The sequence below is a fragment of the Tiliqua scincoides genome, chromosome 3 (genome assembly GCF_035046505.1).
Source record: "Tiliqua scincoides isolate rTilSci1 chromosome 3, rTilSci1.hap2, whole genome shotgun sequence".
NCBI lineage: Eukaryota > Metazoa > Chordata > Lepidosauria > Squamata > Scincidae > Tiliqua > Tiliqua scincoides.
Genome location: NC_089823.1, coordinates 209731129 through 209745399, shown reverse-complemented (window position 1 = coordinate 209745399; position 14271 = coordinate 209731129). Strand labels below are relative to the sequence as shown.

Genomic DNA, 14271 nt, shown 5'->3' with positions numbered 1-14271 from the left:
GTCCACCACCACCCCAAGATCTCTCTCCTGATCTGTCACAGACAGCTCAGAACCCATCAGCCTATCAACCCATCAGCCCTCCACAACCTTACTTGCCTCTCTGCTGCCCGGTGGGCAGCGGAACGCAGGCCCAGCACCAGAGCAGGGCCTGAGGTAAGGGCTCACAAACATGCCTTAAAGCACATCTGCGACAGAGCGCACCAGTGGTAAATGAGCGCACACTGTTCAGGATCTGGCCCTAAATCATAAAGCCCACCTGATTTCGGGTTCCCTTCTCCTCTAGGGCAGAAATTAGAGCTTCCTGAAGAAAGCAATGGAGAAATCCAGAATTTTACCATAGCTGTGACTGGGAAACAGTGTGTTCCCTTCCCCTTCCAAACAATAAATAGGAGTCATTTCTTTCCAGACAGTGAGGTGAGAAATGGTATTTTCTTATCACTATGCCTTCAGAATTCCACAAGGTCCAAGATTCCCTCAGGGCTTTTGTTTTAAAACCATTACTCTAGTTTACAAAGGTTTTAATTCTGTATGTGTTGCCTCATTTCATTTCAGACACTGATTATATACAAAGTTTATAACAGGTGAAGCCTGTTCTCATAACTTCTTAAACAGTGACAACTGACATGGTTTACTACTTGTCTTGAATGAAATCCGTAAGTAAGACATTTATTCCTGCTTAATGTAATATCTCATGGTTACACTGGCTTTAGGGGTCAAAACTACTGCTGAAAGGCAGTGGTTCTCAAACTTTTAGTACTGGGATCCACTTTTCAGAATAAGAATCTGTCAGGACCCACCGGAATGGATATCATGACTAGAAATGACATCATCAAGCAGGAAGATTTTTAACAATCCTACCCTGACCAGAAGTAAGACCCACTGACTATTTTATCTATTGTTAAAAGAATATACATTGTATCAAAAAGTGCAAATTTCCCAAATGCAATCACATCCCATGGTGGCATCAAGTCTAATATATTAAAAATAAAATTAATGAAGACTCACCTGAAATTGGCTCATGACCCACCTAGTTGGTCCCTACACGCAGTTTGAGAAACACTGCATTGGTAATACTATAAACACCTTCAACAGTGTTTCTTAAACTATAGGTTGGGGCCCACCAGATGGGCCGCGGGCCAATTTCAGGTGGGTCCCCATTCATTAAAATATTTTATTTTTAATACATTAGATTTAATGCTACCATGGTATGTGACTGTATTTAAGGAAATGTTACAGGCCTGTACTTTTAACAAGCTACAATGTTTATTCTTTTAACAATGATAGTAAATGGGACTTACTCCTGGGTAAGTGCGGGTAGGAGTGCAGCCTAGGATTGTTAAAAATTTTCCTGCTTGATGATGTCATTTCTGGTCATGACATCACTTCTGGTGGATCATGACAGATTCTCATTTTAAAAAACGGGTACTGATGCTAAATGTGTGAGAATCACTGCCTTATAGTATAAGGTATGCCTGGTAGAAAACCAGATACCTCTTATAGTCTCTATGGCCAACTCCTTACAAAAGGGATATTGCACTAGCTGCAGTTTGAAGAAAACCCCATTTAGAGTGACTTGCCCCACTCAAATACTGTACACAACAGCCCAATCCTGAGCTGCCCGGCACGCGGAGCTGCAGTGGCACCAAAAATGACTGCCACTCTATCCAGAACACTCCAGGCAGCCGCCACCTCCTCTTTGGGAAAACGGGACTTTCGTCCCCTTCCGAGTAGCCCCACAATGGGTTAAGGGGGCCCAACATGGAGGTATCTTCCTCCCACCCTGCTCCCTCCCCAGCACACACCCCCGTCCTCCCTCCACCTCCCCCTGCCCCAGAATGCCTTCACCCCCACCCTACCTGCACTGCATTTGTCCCAATCTTGGAACAAACAAGATACTGTCAGAGGGCTTTTGAAGGCTTTTCCTCTACAGGAATTGCCTTCCAGCAGCAACTCCAAACACAAATGCGAAGCATGAGCTGGCATATGCAAAAGTAACAGCAGCAGTCCCCCAAGCCAAGATAGTGATTGGAATTTGAAGAGGGTTATGCCATGTCTTCCTGCCCAATTAAATTGGGGTGTAACTACACTGAGAAATAAGCAGCAAAACTGCAGCATTCACACACATTCTTGCGCTCTGAATTCACTGTGCACCAAGGACAGCACTAGTCAAGATATGGGACATTCTCTTCCATTTATTTGGCATACTTAGTCTCTGGATTGTATCCCCAAATCAGAATTCTGAACCTTGATTTATGCAAAAAATCTCAGTACAGTATATTGAACATAACTCAAGAGTTCACTCAACTTTTCCCAATTGTACAAACAAATCTATCTATGAAAAGGAAATTTAGTTTTCAGGAATTCATTATACAGCCACTAATGACTAGCTCTGCTCTCCCTTCCATAAGTTATCCCAAGTGCCTGTTTCAAGTGGCTAGCCTATTCACACTTACCCAGGAGTAAGTCCCACTAAATTCAATGGGGCTTATATCCAAGTAGACATATATAAGATTGCACTGCAGATCCAGCAATTGCAATGCACAATCTCCTTAGGAAACCCCTCTTAGAGACAGGTATGAAGAACAAGGAGCTCTCTGTTTAAGTGTTCAACTATATCATGCAATCTACACATGCAGCCATAACAGTACTATTTGATATAAACACAGAGCAGTGCTGCTCAGAATGATATAGCAAAGAGGTACATAGTCATTTGGAAGTTTTTTTTCTTTCAACAGACAACTGGGTTAATTACCAATTTCTAAGTCAGAGTTAATTTTACACATTTGCTATGTCTGTAAAAAATTCATTCTGAACACTACATAAAAAGCCTTAAGCTTTTTGAAATACCTACATTTGTACCTTAAACGTAAAAATTTGGAGATACACCACATGCTCCACTCATTCAAACCAGTTTCTAAATCTAGAAGCTAGAACCTTTGCTTAAAACTCTTATTTCAGAAAGACATTTGACTTTCTCATCTTAGTCAATGCAGAAACAATGATGCAACATTTCAAGTTATTTTCCTGATATGGAACCCCATTAAATTGTGGAAATTTCATTGCACATTAACAGTCAGGCATGAAATGCACAAACAGAATGACTACATACTACACATATCCTGAATTCATGAATGGTTCTCAGAAGATTGGCATTTAGTGCCATAATCAGTGTTGCAGGTAGACAGTTAACACACATTACGCTCCAGTTTTCCCTGTTCCCAGAACAGTCACAGAAATTGAATAATTTGAAAGGTTGTATTGGCAGTAAGCCTCATGTAATTATTTGCAGGTTATTACTTGCCAGCATTTCTGTTGCTTACAGTTTGGGGTCAATCCTCTTCCCCTTTAGCCCATGATCACTTCAGTTAAAAATGGATAGTTCCCTTGGGGAGTGGGGAAGTTCAGGACACAGAGGACAGGCACAGTTCATACATACTCTGAGCCCAATTCCCTTCCCACCACTCTGCATCCCTCCCTGCTTATTTTCCTTCAGCCCAAGTTTCAGCAGTTCCCAATCCTTGGCAGCTGAGGGCTCCGATCTGCTTACTACACAGCAATCAGCTTTCTCCATTGTGCAGGGAGGGAGGGAGGGAGGAAAATGGGAAATTGTAGCCCCTTGCAATTTTTCTGCAAGGATAGGAAATCTAGAAACCCTCTCCCCTTACAGGTCCAGTGGCTCAAAAAGGGACACTCCACTTTGAAATTAGTGATGCTGTTGGTTGGTTTATATAATTTGAAAACTGAACGCAATGCACACCTCAAGTAGTAAGTGAAGATAAAACAGAAGTACAAGATTAACCACACAGGCTCAGTAAATGATCCCAGTGATATATATGAACAGATGCTTCAAGGAGGTAGGGCCTGGATCCCAAAGCTGATGATAACATGCAAGTCCCTTGGCTCCTAGTATTAGGTACATAGTAAAATGAGCCATCCTGGTGTGCCATATTTGATCTAGAAAGGAAAATATTTTCTCAGTGTACTTATTTACATAAAATACATAATTAAGGTAAAAATAGATTTTGCTTTGTTTGTATAAACTAAATTTTGTTTCAGAGAAACCATTTTAAAACATTTTAACTGAAGTCACAAGTATTGTTTAGCTTTTTAGACTGAGTTTATAAATTGATTGATTTGTCCTGAAATTTGCTGTTGCTGGGATTTGCAGGCTCCCAAATCTCCACTGATAACAGCTGGCAAGTGGCTACAGGGGAATCACCTATTTTATCTTTCAAATGATACAATCTTGGATCTTTTTCTGGGTGCTAGGCACTAGTTCAGAAGCAGGACTCACGCAGTCTAATATTTCTAAAGAATATCACTTGCAAGGATAACCTTCCCAACAGGATTTAATCTTATTTCTTGGGGGATTCTCAACCATATTCTCTCCTACAGCACTGCTGAAATGGGGATGCATGACACACATACCCTACAGCATGATCAGAGCAACACAACTGGAAAAACGTGCACGAACACACATAGGAGAAAATCTCAAGTCATATTTTAGCTTCTTACAATGTAGTCTACTCAGTGTCTGTCCGTTCACCCAACAGAGAAAAAAGCCTCAGACACTCAAAATGTAGAACTTAGTGTATAACAGTGCTTCCCAAACTTAGCGGGTCTGCGACACTCTGCTCCTGCTGCCGCTGGTTGTGAAAGTAAGTGCTGATGATGCAACAACACAAGACGAGATGACATCATCAGCATTTACTTCTAGGTTGTGCCTGGAAAGAACCTTAAAATCAGTGCAAAACTGTTCAGGGAGGGCGGATGGTCCCACACCACATCACACACGGCCCTCAACAAGCACAGCTTCTGCTCTGTGATCTCTAGTGCTCACACTGCTATCGGCTTGGCCAGCAACACTTCTGAGTGTCATGACTCTTAGTTTGTGAACCTCTGATGTATAATATACCAAGTTTATTATTTCAACTCATAACCTTTCTTGGGGCAAAATTACATCCTCCCCTTAAGAGCTAATCTGTGGCTCTCTTTTTTATTATTCTTTGGTGCTGCCCCTCTTCATTTTGCTGCTTTCAAAGCCACACCACTTAGCCTACTGAAAGGCACTTCTGCCCAGATCTTGCAACTCCAGCTGCTCAAGATGGAAAGTGACTGGGAAACAAAAGGAACTGAAGTTTGGATTCTTCACTTTAGAACTGTTGCCACCCAAGAGCAATACAAAGCCCCTCTGATACAATTCTCCCTCAACAACCTGCTCTCTTAAAAAGTTGGGAACCCCCACCGCAATAAGACAATCAAGATTAGAAGACTGGGTAGGAACACACTGTAGCCAGTGCTGGAAGAGAATACAAATAAGGCCATACAAGAGTTCAAGTACTGGAGGAGGAATAGAGAGAAGGAGAGAAAGAGAAAGTAGGTTACGCTATCTTCCATAATTCTCAGAGAACAACCACAACTTGTGTATTCAAAGCTACAACAGTCTATTTTCTAATCTGCACAGCACTACAAATTTGCAAGAAATTTTATACTGCTTAGAATTGTAAATGATTTTGGACATTTTATCAATTGAAAGACAGTAACTAGAATGTTAATCACTTTTGAGGACTCAACTTTGTACATCTGGATAAGTCCAGGTGTAAAGCAAAGCTCCCAGAAGTGCTTTACTCTAAAGGCAACAGAGCAGGGGGAGAAGAAAGAATTGTTAAAATTCATGCGGGAAGAACTGTTTCTTAACAATCTCTAGTTGTTTTGTTCTTCCTCACCAATTCTCTCTACTCCACTCCCATCATACAAAGAAACCAACAGATCTATAAATAACTCCATTTAATTGCTATTGTAAAACTATTTTATTTCATATCTGAATTTTACGCACCTTACCGAGCTCAAATACATATAAAAACCATGTACATGAAGAACAGAAGCCCTCCCAACATGACTAGCGTAATTATTTCTTAACATCAATCCTAAAATGGGTTTACCAACACCCCACTTTAGATAATCCAGGTATGAATCAGTTCATGAATTTAGAATATCATTTTTCCAAGACAAGTGACTACAGACAAAGCTTCAGTTTACCAGGATACTAAAATTTCAGTCCAACACACGTCTGCAGAGCTCCCACCATAACGAGTTCTTGTCCAACAGAGTTCTGAGGATTCTTAAACCCCTCTGCGATTAGCGGGAATAGTACACACGTTCCTGTGTGCTCATTTTCCGCTACTTTCCTATTTAGCCAACCACACACTGAAAGAACTGCAGCGACTCGGTGCCTGCCTGGGCGGAGGTCGCAAGAGCAGAGTGGAAATTTCCTCTCCTGTTGTCATTAACTTGCAAGTAAAGCAGGAAGGACGCGTCTGCCTATGAACGGAGAAAGCTCCTTCTGACGGGCAGTTCAGAGCGCGCAGCCCTGCTCCGGCCCTTCCCGGGGCGCGATCCACATGCACGGCAGACACAAACTGGTCCGGGTCGCGCCCTCAGGAGGCAGTTCAGGCCTTCCTTCCAGGCCGAGGTGAGACTAATCCGTCCCGGGAGAAGGAGGCGAGGAGGTCTGACAGGCGGCTCTTCTGCGGGCTGAAGGGGAACGGGGCAGGGACGTCCGGAAAGAGCGACGAACACCTGCTCCCGGGGGCTTCCCGCAGCCGCCGAAGGAGCGGTGCCGCGTGCCCGGCGCGGGGGACTCCCAGGCAGAACCCTGCCCCATCGCACTGACGCGGCTCGCCGGGGAGGAGGAGCCTGCCGGCGGCAGGGGGTGGTCCCTCCGCAGCCCCCGCGGAGAGGCAGCCGGGGACACGCGCGAGGGCCCTCGCCAGCTCCCACCACGGGCCGGGGTCGCGCGGCCTGCCCCCACCGACCCCGGGGAGCGCGGGGCGGGGCGGGGAGGCGGCCGCTCCCCCTCCCGCCTCGCGCTGTCAGGCTCGGGCTATTTTTAGCTCGGCGAGCGGCGCGTGTAGCGGCTCCCGGCCCGCTCGCAGCGGGCTGTGGTGGGACGAGCCCTCGCCTCCCCGGGTGTCCCGCGCCCGCCTTACCCCAGCTCTTGGCCGTGCGCCCCAGGAACTCGCCGCTGTTGGGGTTGTAGATGAAGCGCCGCCACTCGGCCATGGACTGGCTGAAGGGCTTCTTCTCCTCCTTGGCCATGGCAGGCAGGCGGGCGGGCGGGCTGCGGCGAAACAACAGCGGCTCTTCGCACCACCGAGTGTCCCTCAGGCGCCCGGCGGGAGAGCAGAAGAGAGCGAAGGAAAGAGGGGCTGGGCGCTGGCAGCACCGAGCGGGCCCTCGCGCCGCCTTCCCGTTGCGTCAGCGCCCGCGCGGCCAACCAGCGCCCGCGCACTGCCCCCTGGAGGGCAGCGGTGGCGAGGCCGGTCCTGACGCGCCTCTGCCGGCACCGAGCCGCCTTGCTCGCCCCTTCCTCCAATCGCCCGCCACGCTGCTCTGTGGGGCAGGTCGGAGGGGGCCTTGCCTTCACCTTGTAAGGCCTGGAGCGGGGCCCCCTGCGGTTAAAAATACACACGCCCGCCCTCGCCTCCCACTGCGGGACGTTGAGAAGCGTCCTTGCGGCTCAGCAACGGCCTGGGAGGAACACACTCGTGTCGCTGTACTCTCACGTTAAGCACTACACGGTTCAAATCAGGGTTGTGCCGTCGGTGGGGGGGCAGGTGAGGCAGAGCCTCCCCACCAGAGTCCTTCGGAAAGCACCGCCACCGTGTGAAGCACCCACATCCCACACACATTGTGGATTATGGGTGCATAGTGGGTTGCCGCCATGTGAGGCGCCCAAGCACCCACAACCCATTCGCATTGTGGGTCATGGGTGCGTTGTGAGTTGCCACCGTGTGCGGCGCCCAAGCACCCTCAACCCACATGCATTGCTCTGCAACCCTCAACGCACCCACAACATGCATACTCTGCAACCCACAACGCGCCCATGACCCACAACACGCATACGCTGCAACCTATAACACACCCACAACCCACAATTCACATGGGTTGTGGGTGGTCGGGTGCCTGACCTGGTGGCAGAGCAACCCACAATGCGCATGGGTTGTCGGTGCTTGGGTGCCTCACATGTCCTTCCTTTTCAAAGGAGTCCGGTGGGGAGGCTCAGCCTCACCTGCCCCCCCCACCCACCACACATCCCTGGTTCAAATCACACTTGCAAAAGTAGGGTTGTCAACTCTTTCTTTAAGCTCCTGAGTGCATCACACCAGCAAGTTCAAAGCAGAATCTTTTCCTCATGAGGACATGAAGAGTTTGGCTCCCTATGCAGGTGTCACAGAAATTTGGACATCAATGTAAGGGAGTAGCAGCAGGATACAAGCATCTTGTCTTTGTTGTTGTTACAAGTCATGACTATAAGCAACCTACCAGCTTCAGAGGTTTTTAGAGGTGCCAGGTGCAAAAGAGTGGCAAAAGTTACAGGTCTCATGTTGTCTTGAGTGCTCCCAGAGACATCTGGGATACAGGGCACAATCCTAACCAAATTTTCAGCACCAATATAAGGGCAATGAAGTTCTGAGGTAAAAGAATTAACATTGCCTTACCTTGAGGAGGCCTCCATGACTGCCACCCAACTGCAGGTCCAGGGTCATGCGGTGCAGGTGTGGCAGGTTAGGCAGAACCACCTGGTCATAGTCCATGGAAAAGCACCACAGCTGCCCTGCACACTTACACCTGAGTCAGCTCTCCTTACACCTGAGAAAGCTTGTGTAGGGTGAGCCTCCTCAGGTGTAAGGAGAGCCTCCTTGGGTGTAAGCAGGTGGGGTGCTTTTCCCTGGACCACGATGGGGTGGTTCTGCCTCACCTACCACACCCACACAGCATGTCCCTGATTTGGTCTCAACACTTGTCATTGTGTATATGATAGAACAGAGTTTATAGTCACCTTAGTCCACTCACATGAGGTATTTCACAGCCCAATCCTAACCTGTGCTGGTGCAGTGTGGCCACATGGCCCCTACTATATCCAGCACCACTTAGGAATAGGCTGGAGGTCTCCTTGGTGTATATTTCTCCCCTTATCTTGAGTAAAGCTCCAGCCTGCCTAATGGCTGCTCAGATCTGTGCCCGCTAAATCACTGGAGCAAATCCAGGCAACCTCACATAAAGCTGCCAGGCCCAGGTTGGGGTTAGGATATGGTGGAGGCCTGCTCCACCAGTCCTGAGCACCTCTCAGGTACAACCCCCCCATTCCGCCCTCTCCCACTCTGTTACACCCCCTCCCCACCTCCAGCCTTCCTGCCACCTCCCGCCCTTCCCGCTGCCCTCTCCCAGCCCCTGTGCCACTTGGCGCTTTTCTTACCTCTGTCAGCAGTCAGAGCTTTGGATACAGCATCAGTGGGATGGCACAGGCCAGGCACATAGGATTGCACTTTCAGTTAAGTTAAAATCTACAGTTAACTAGAACTCTGTGAGAATTATGGGCCCAATTCTATCCAACTTTCCAGCACTGGTGCTGCCAAAATGCAGCCCCAAGGTAAGGGAACAAATGTTCCCTTACCTTGAGGAAGCCTCTGTGACTGTCCCTCCACCACAGGATACAATGCATGCCCCATTGGCAAGGCTGCACTGCACTGGAAAATTGGATAGGATTGGGCCCTATTGCATTTCCTTCATAACATTTAATGACTTTTGTCCACTGCCACTACTAGAGGCCAGGTGGAATCCTCTGGCTAAACTATTCTAGAAGAATAAACTACTTTAAGAGCACGCTAGCCCCTTGGATGCCTATCTTGTCTTTGGCCCATGTATATACTTGGTGGAGATGAAGTATCTGGGAGTCTAACTGGGCTTGGCAAACCCATATTCCCAGATAGGTGCCTTTTAAAGATATATTTTACTTTGCTTTCTCCAAGTGGAGATTACTCAGCAGCAGAAAGGTCATAAAACCAAAGGAGACTGGAAATTTTGGAAGTCCAGACTTCCATTCAGCACACTGAAATACCAACAAAATTAGAATATTGAGAGGTAGCTTCCTATTTACAACATCTGAGCAAAGGAAAATCAAAGGTGGAATAAATACATCCTTCGATCCCTTTTGCTAACACACCCCCACATGGTGAATGGTCATGCACAAATCTTCAGTGAGAGAATAAAAAGTCCATAAGGTGGATCACGAGGCTCATGCTGAACCCTCTTTTATCCTAGTCTTACTCCAACCAGCACCCTCTTTTCTCTCCCAACAAAAGGCTTACTTCAAAGTTCTCTCCCTCACCAGACTCCTTCTGAGCACCAGTTACAAATGGAGGTAGAAACTTCACTTCAGGTAGATGGAAGAGGCAGTGCTGAACAGTCATCAATAGTTACTGAAGAACTGAACAGTCAACAGACATTATACATTAGCCAATAATCTCCTCAACATGTTGGTAATAACTAACTGTAAATCCTGAGAGTATAAACAACTGAAAGGTCTTTCTTTCTGGAATCCCCTATTCTTTCTCACCCAGCTCTGCCTCTCCTCACTCCCTCCAGCTGTCCCTTCCTAACTGATTCTAACTGCCATGGAATGCTTCTGTCAGCCACGTGGATTCTCATCAACATTCCAAAGTTGCAATCCTATACATCAGGACTGACCAAACTGTGGCTCTCTTGTCATTATTGACATTTAATGTGCGGCTCAGGAAAATATGTTGGCTGAGCTCCTTTTTGCATCACAATTAAAAGGGAAATTAAAAAATTTCAAACTTTTAAATTATTTACCAGGTATATACTAAGAGTCCAATCCTATCAAATTTTCCAGTGCTGGTGCAGTTGTGCCAGTGGGGTATGCAGTGTGCAACCTCCTGATTTTAGAAAGGGGCTATGTCAGATGCAAGGGAGGGCACCAGGATGCAGGTCTCTTGTTATCTGGTGTGCTCCCTGGGGCATTTGGTGGGCCGCTGTGAGATACAGGAAGCTGGACTAGATGAGCCTATGGCCTGATCCAGTGGGGCTGTTCTTATGTTCTTATCCTATGGTGGAGGGGTAGTCACTGGGGCCTTCTCAAGGTATGGGAACATATGTTCCATTACCACAGGGCTGCATTGTGGCTACACCAGAGCTGGAAAGTTGGATAGGATTGGGCCCTGAGTGTCCACTGAGTTAAAACATACATTTAATGTTCATGATGAGTAAATACAAATTTAAGTATTTAAATGCTTCTTATATTGTGGCTCTCAAACTTCTGAAGTTTATTGTATGTAGCTCTTACATCAAGCAAGTTTGGCTACCCTCCTCCCCCATACATACTTGTCTGGAAGTAAATCCCATGGAATCCAATAGGACACTCCTGAGGAGACACGCCTAGGATTGTACTGTAAAAGGCGTAATCACAAGCCTCACTTTTTACAAGATAATTCAGTAAATTTCCATCTGTTTCCAGAAGTTTCTGATCTTACTGGCACTTTCTGGGCTTTTGTTCCCAAGCTGCCCATATACCTCCAGCAAATTTCTTTCCAAAAGAGACACTGAATGATGACAGGGAAGTCTGCACATTAGTAGACCAAACTACATGTGATGTAGTTTTTAAAGTATATTATTTTTAAAGCATAGGTGTGGGGACCAAATCTTGATTGGAACCATGGTTTGGAGGAAGGGCATTAATCTTTTCTCTTGCACTGTAATCTCAATGTGGATCAGGCCCCAGAAATAGTTATTCACCCTTGGAGGGAAGCTTCTATTTTTTTAATCCATAGCAGATTTCTTCTCAGGGCAAGAAGGAACTTCAGGGCCTATGGTGAAAATTTCTGATTTTCCTCAAATTTTCTGCATATTTTCACTTGATTTTGACCTCTCTTTCATCTGAGGCATCTCCTATAGTGCATTGGCATTCTTCTGGGGCTGCTGAGTCATCCAGATGCAGTTGAAGCCCACTTGATTTCCAACTGCAGAAAAGTCAAGAACTCAGGTGATCTCCGCACCCTTATTCCACAGATACAGCCCACGTAACACCCACATATTATAAAAAGTTAGTCACATGCTCACTTTTGTGTATTTGCCCTGATCCAGTGTCTTTCAACCATTGTGCCACAGCACATTGGTGTGCTGCAAGCAGTCCACAGGTGTGCTGCAGGAGTTTGGGGGAAGGTCATTTATTAGTAAGGTCATTGGGGATGTGAGTATCCCCAATGCAGCACAGTGTGCCTTGTCAGTTGTAAAATCCTGATGGTGTGCCTTGACAATTTTAGTATCTTATAAGTGTGCCGTAAGATGGAAAAGATGAAAAATCACTGGTCTAGAGCAGGAGTGTCCAAACTCTTTGGCAGGAGGGCCACATCATCTCTCTGACACTGTGTTGAGGGGGAAAAAGGAATTAATTTACATTTCAAATTTGAATAAATTTACATAAATGAATATATTAGAGATGGAACTTATATGAATGAATGGTCTTGCAATTTGTCAGGGTCTATAAAAGGCCGTGCACAAAGCATGGCCAGCCTTTCCTTCACTACTGCAGCACACAGTAAGCAGTAACAGTAAGCAGTGGAGGGAGCCCTTGTCCCACAGCTCACGCAAGAAGTCGAACAGTCACCCTCATGCTGAGAGCAGTTGTGTTGGGTCAGCATGGGTTCCAGCAAGTCTCCAGAGGGCCAGAGGCTCCTTGCAAGCCGCACTGGGAATCCCCAAGGGCCGCAGGTGGTCCCCGGGCCGGGGTTTGGGCAGCCCTGGTGTAGAGCATCTGATGCTTTGAAAGGGATCATCTACCCACTGGCCTAAGTGTGGGTGCAAGGACCAAGATCCTGGTCTAGAATGAATACATATGGTTGGGAAAGTTCCTAGAAAAGTTGCATTACTGTTTTATTTTTGACTTGTCTTTTAATCTCCATGCCAACTGTTGTCCTCATCCATTCACCTGAAAACCACCTTTGTTTTCCCATGCTTCTTTAAGTGCCTTGTTTTTGTCTTTTAACTTTACCTTTTTGTTTTGATGTTCTTCCTTCTTTTAATAAAATAAAACTATTTTGATTGCCACTATTTTGACCCGCATGGTCTCTGTTCACTCAGTAAATAGTTGGTTGCTCCAAATTCCCAGACCACCAGCTTTTGCTACTGTATGACTTTTAAAAGGACCCCCAGGTATTGAGGAGGGGCTAGCAGCTAGCCATTCTTCTGGGAGGGAGATTTCTTCCAAGCAACCTCCTTCTGTTTGGTTTTCCCTGGTCCTTGTTCAGGGTTTTAGTATTGGAGAACATTAGTCTGAGTCCATTGCTTTATTGTGCCACCAAATGGCCTTCTGTTCTGACTTGTACAGAGCTATCTTAGGAGTTGATCGGGCACTCTGGATGTGAACTGTATGTTACAGCCTCTTTGGGGAACTCAGTATACTGGCCCCAATGCAGGCATTGCTCATAATAAGAAAAGGAGGAGGAAGGATCTTGGAAGCAGAGAGAGAAAAAAGGTACTGGGTACTTTGAGTCTGGCTCACAGGTTTCACTTTGCCTGGCCTTGACTAAAACATAGAACTGGAGTCACCCCACTGCTGTGGGTGCTGGGTGCCAGATCATAACAATGGCACCTCATCTCTCTCTCTCTCTCTCTCTCTCTCTCTCTCTCTCTCTGTACATGCTAATTTAGAATGGTTAACAGGAGATCTACACAGTACTGGTAATCACTGAGGACAATGTGGAACCTCCCATGGCAGATAGAGCAACAGTTTCTGCTCTGGGTGATGGCGGAGCTCTTTGCAACACCATTATAGCTCCACAGGTTGAAAATCTTTTGCTGCTACAGGATTGATTCCACTTGAAAACAGATTATCTGGGGATGATATGCTAGAAGTTTCACTAGCACTTCATTGAGAGGTCATATAACAGCCCAATCCTTTCCTCCTCCCCCCCCCCCACACTGGAGCAGCCAAGCCAAATAAACTGTATTCAGTGTGGGAGGGGGTAAATCAGGAGGCTTGAAGGGGAATTACATCCTATTACACCTCTGTAATCCTCCCATTGCACAATGTGTCTCCTTGGACCTGCACCAGCTATTTTGCTGGCACAGGTCCAAAGAAAGGGGATGGAGAGACTACCCATGGAAAGGATAGAATTCAGTGCACACCATCACTGCAGGAGCCACCTCCTCCGCAGCCTCCCCACCCCCCATTCAACCCCTGCCTCTGTTCTATTCTCCCTCCCCCCCCCACTCCTCCCACCTCCTCCACTGTCTTAGCTACTCTGGTGGGTGGCTAGCAATTCCCCACTATATGCAGGAAGGTCTGACCTTCCTGTTGGCACTTGGGCAGCATGCTACTCTGTGTGCTGCCAGAGCACCCTTTATGGCTGCTTTGCAGCAGTCACTGGCAGCAGAATGCATGTTCCACTGGCAGCTGGGCCCAAAAGAACT

The 14271-nt window shown here is 46.7% G+C and overlaps 1 protein-coding gene across 1 annotated transcript in view; it reads right to left on the bottom strand.

Annotated features, from left to right (window-relative positions):
• Nucleotides 1-7236, bottom strand: part of ATP1B3 (ATPase Na+/K+ transporting subunit beta 3) — a 32128-nt gene extending 24892 nt beyond the window's left edge. The window contains exon 1 of the mRNA XM_066622080.1: nt 6990-7236. Coding sequence (XP_066478177.1) covers nt 6990-7098 — 109 coding nt within the window. The 5' untranslated portion in view covers nt 7099-7236. The remainder of the gene's footprint in view (nt 1-6989) is intronic.
• Nucleotides 7237-14271: the final 7035 nt, after the last annotated feature.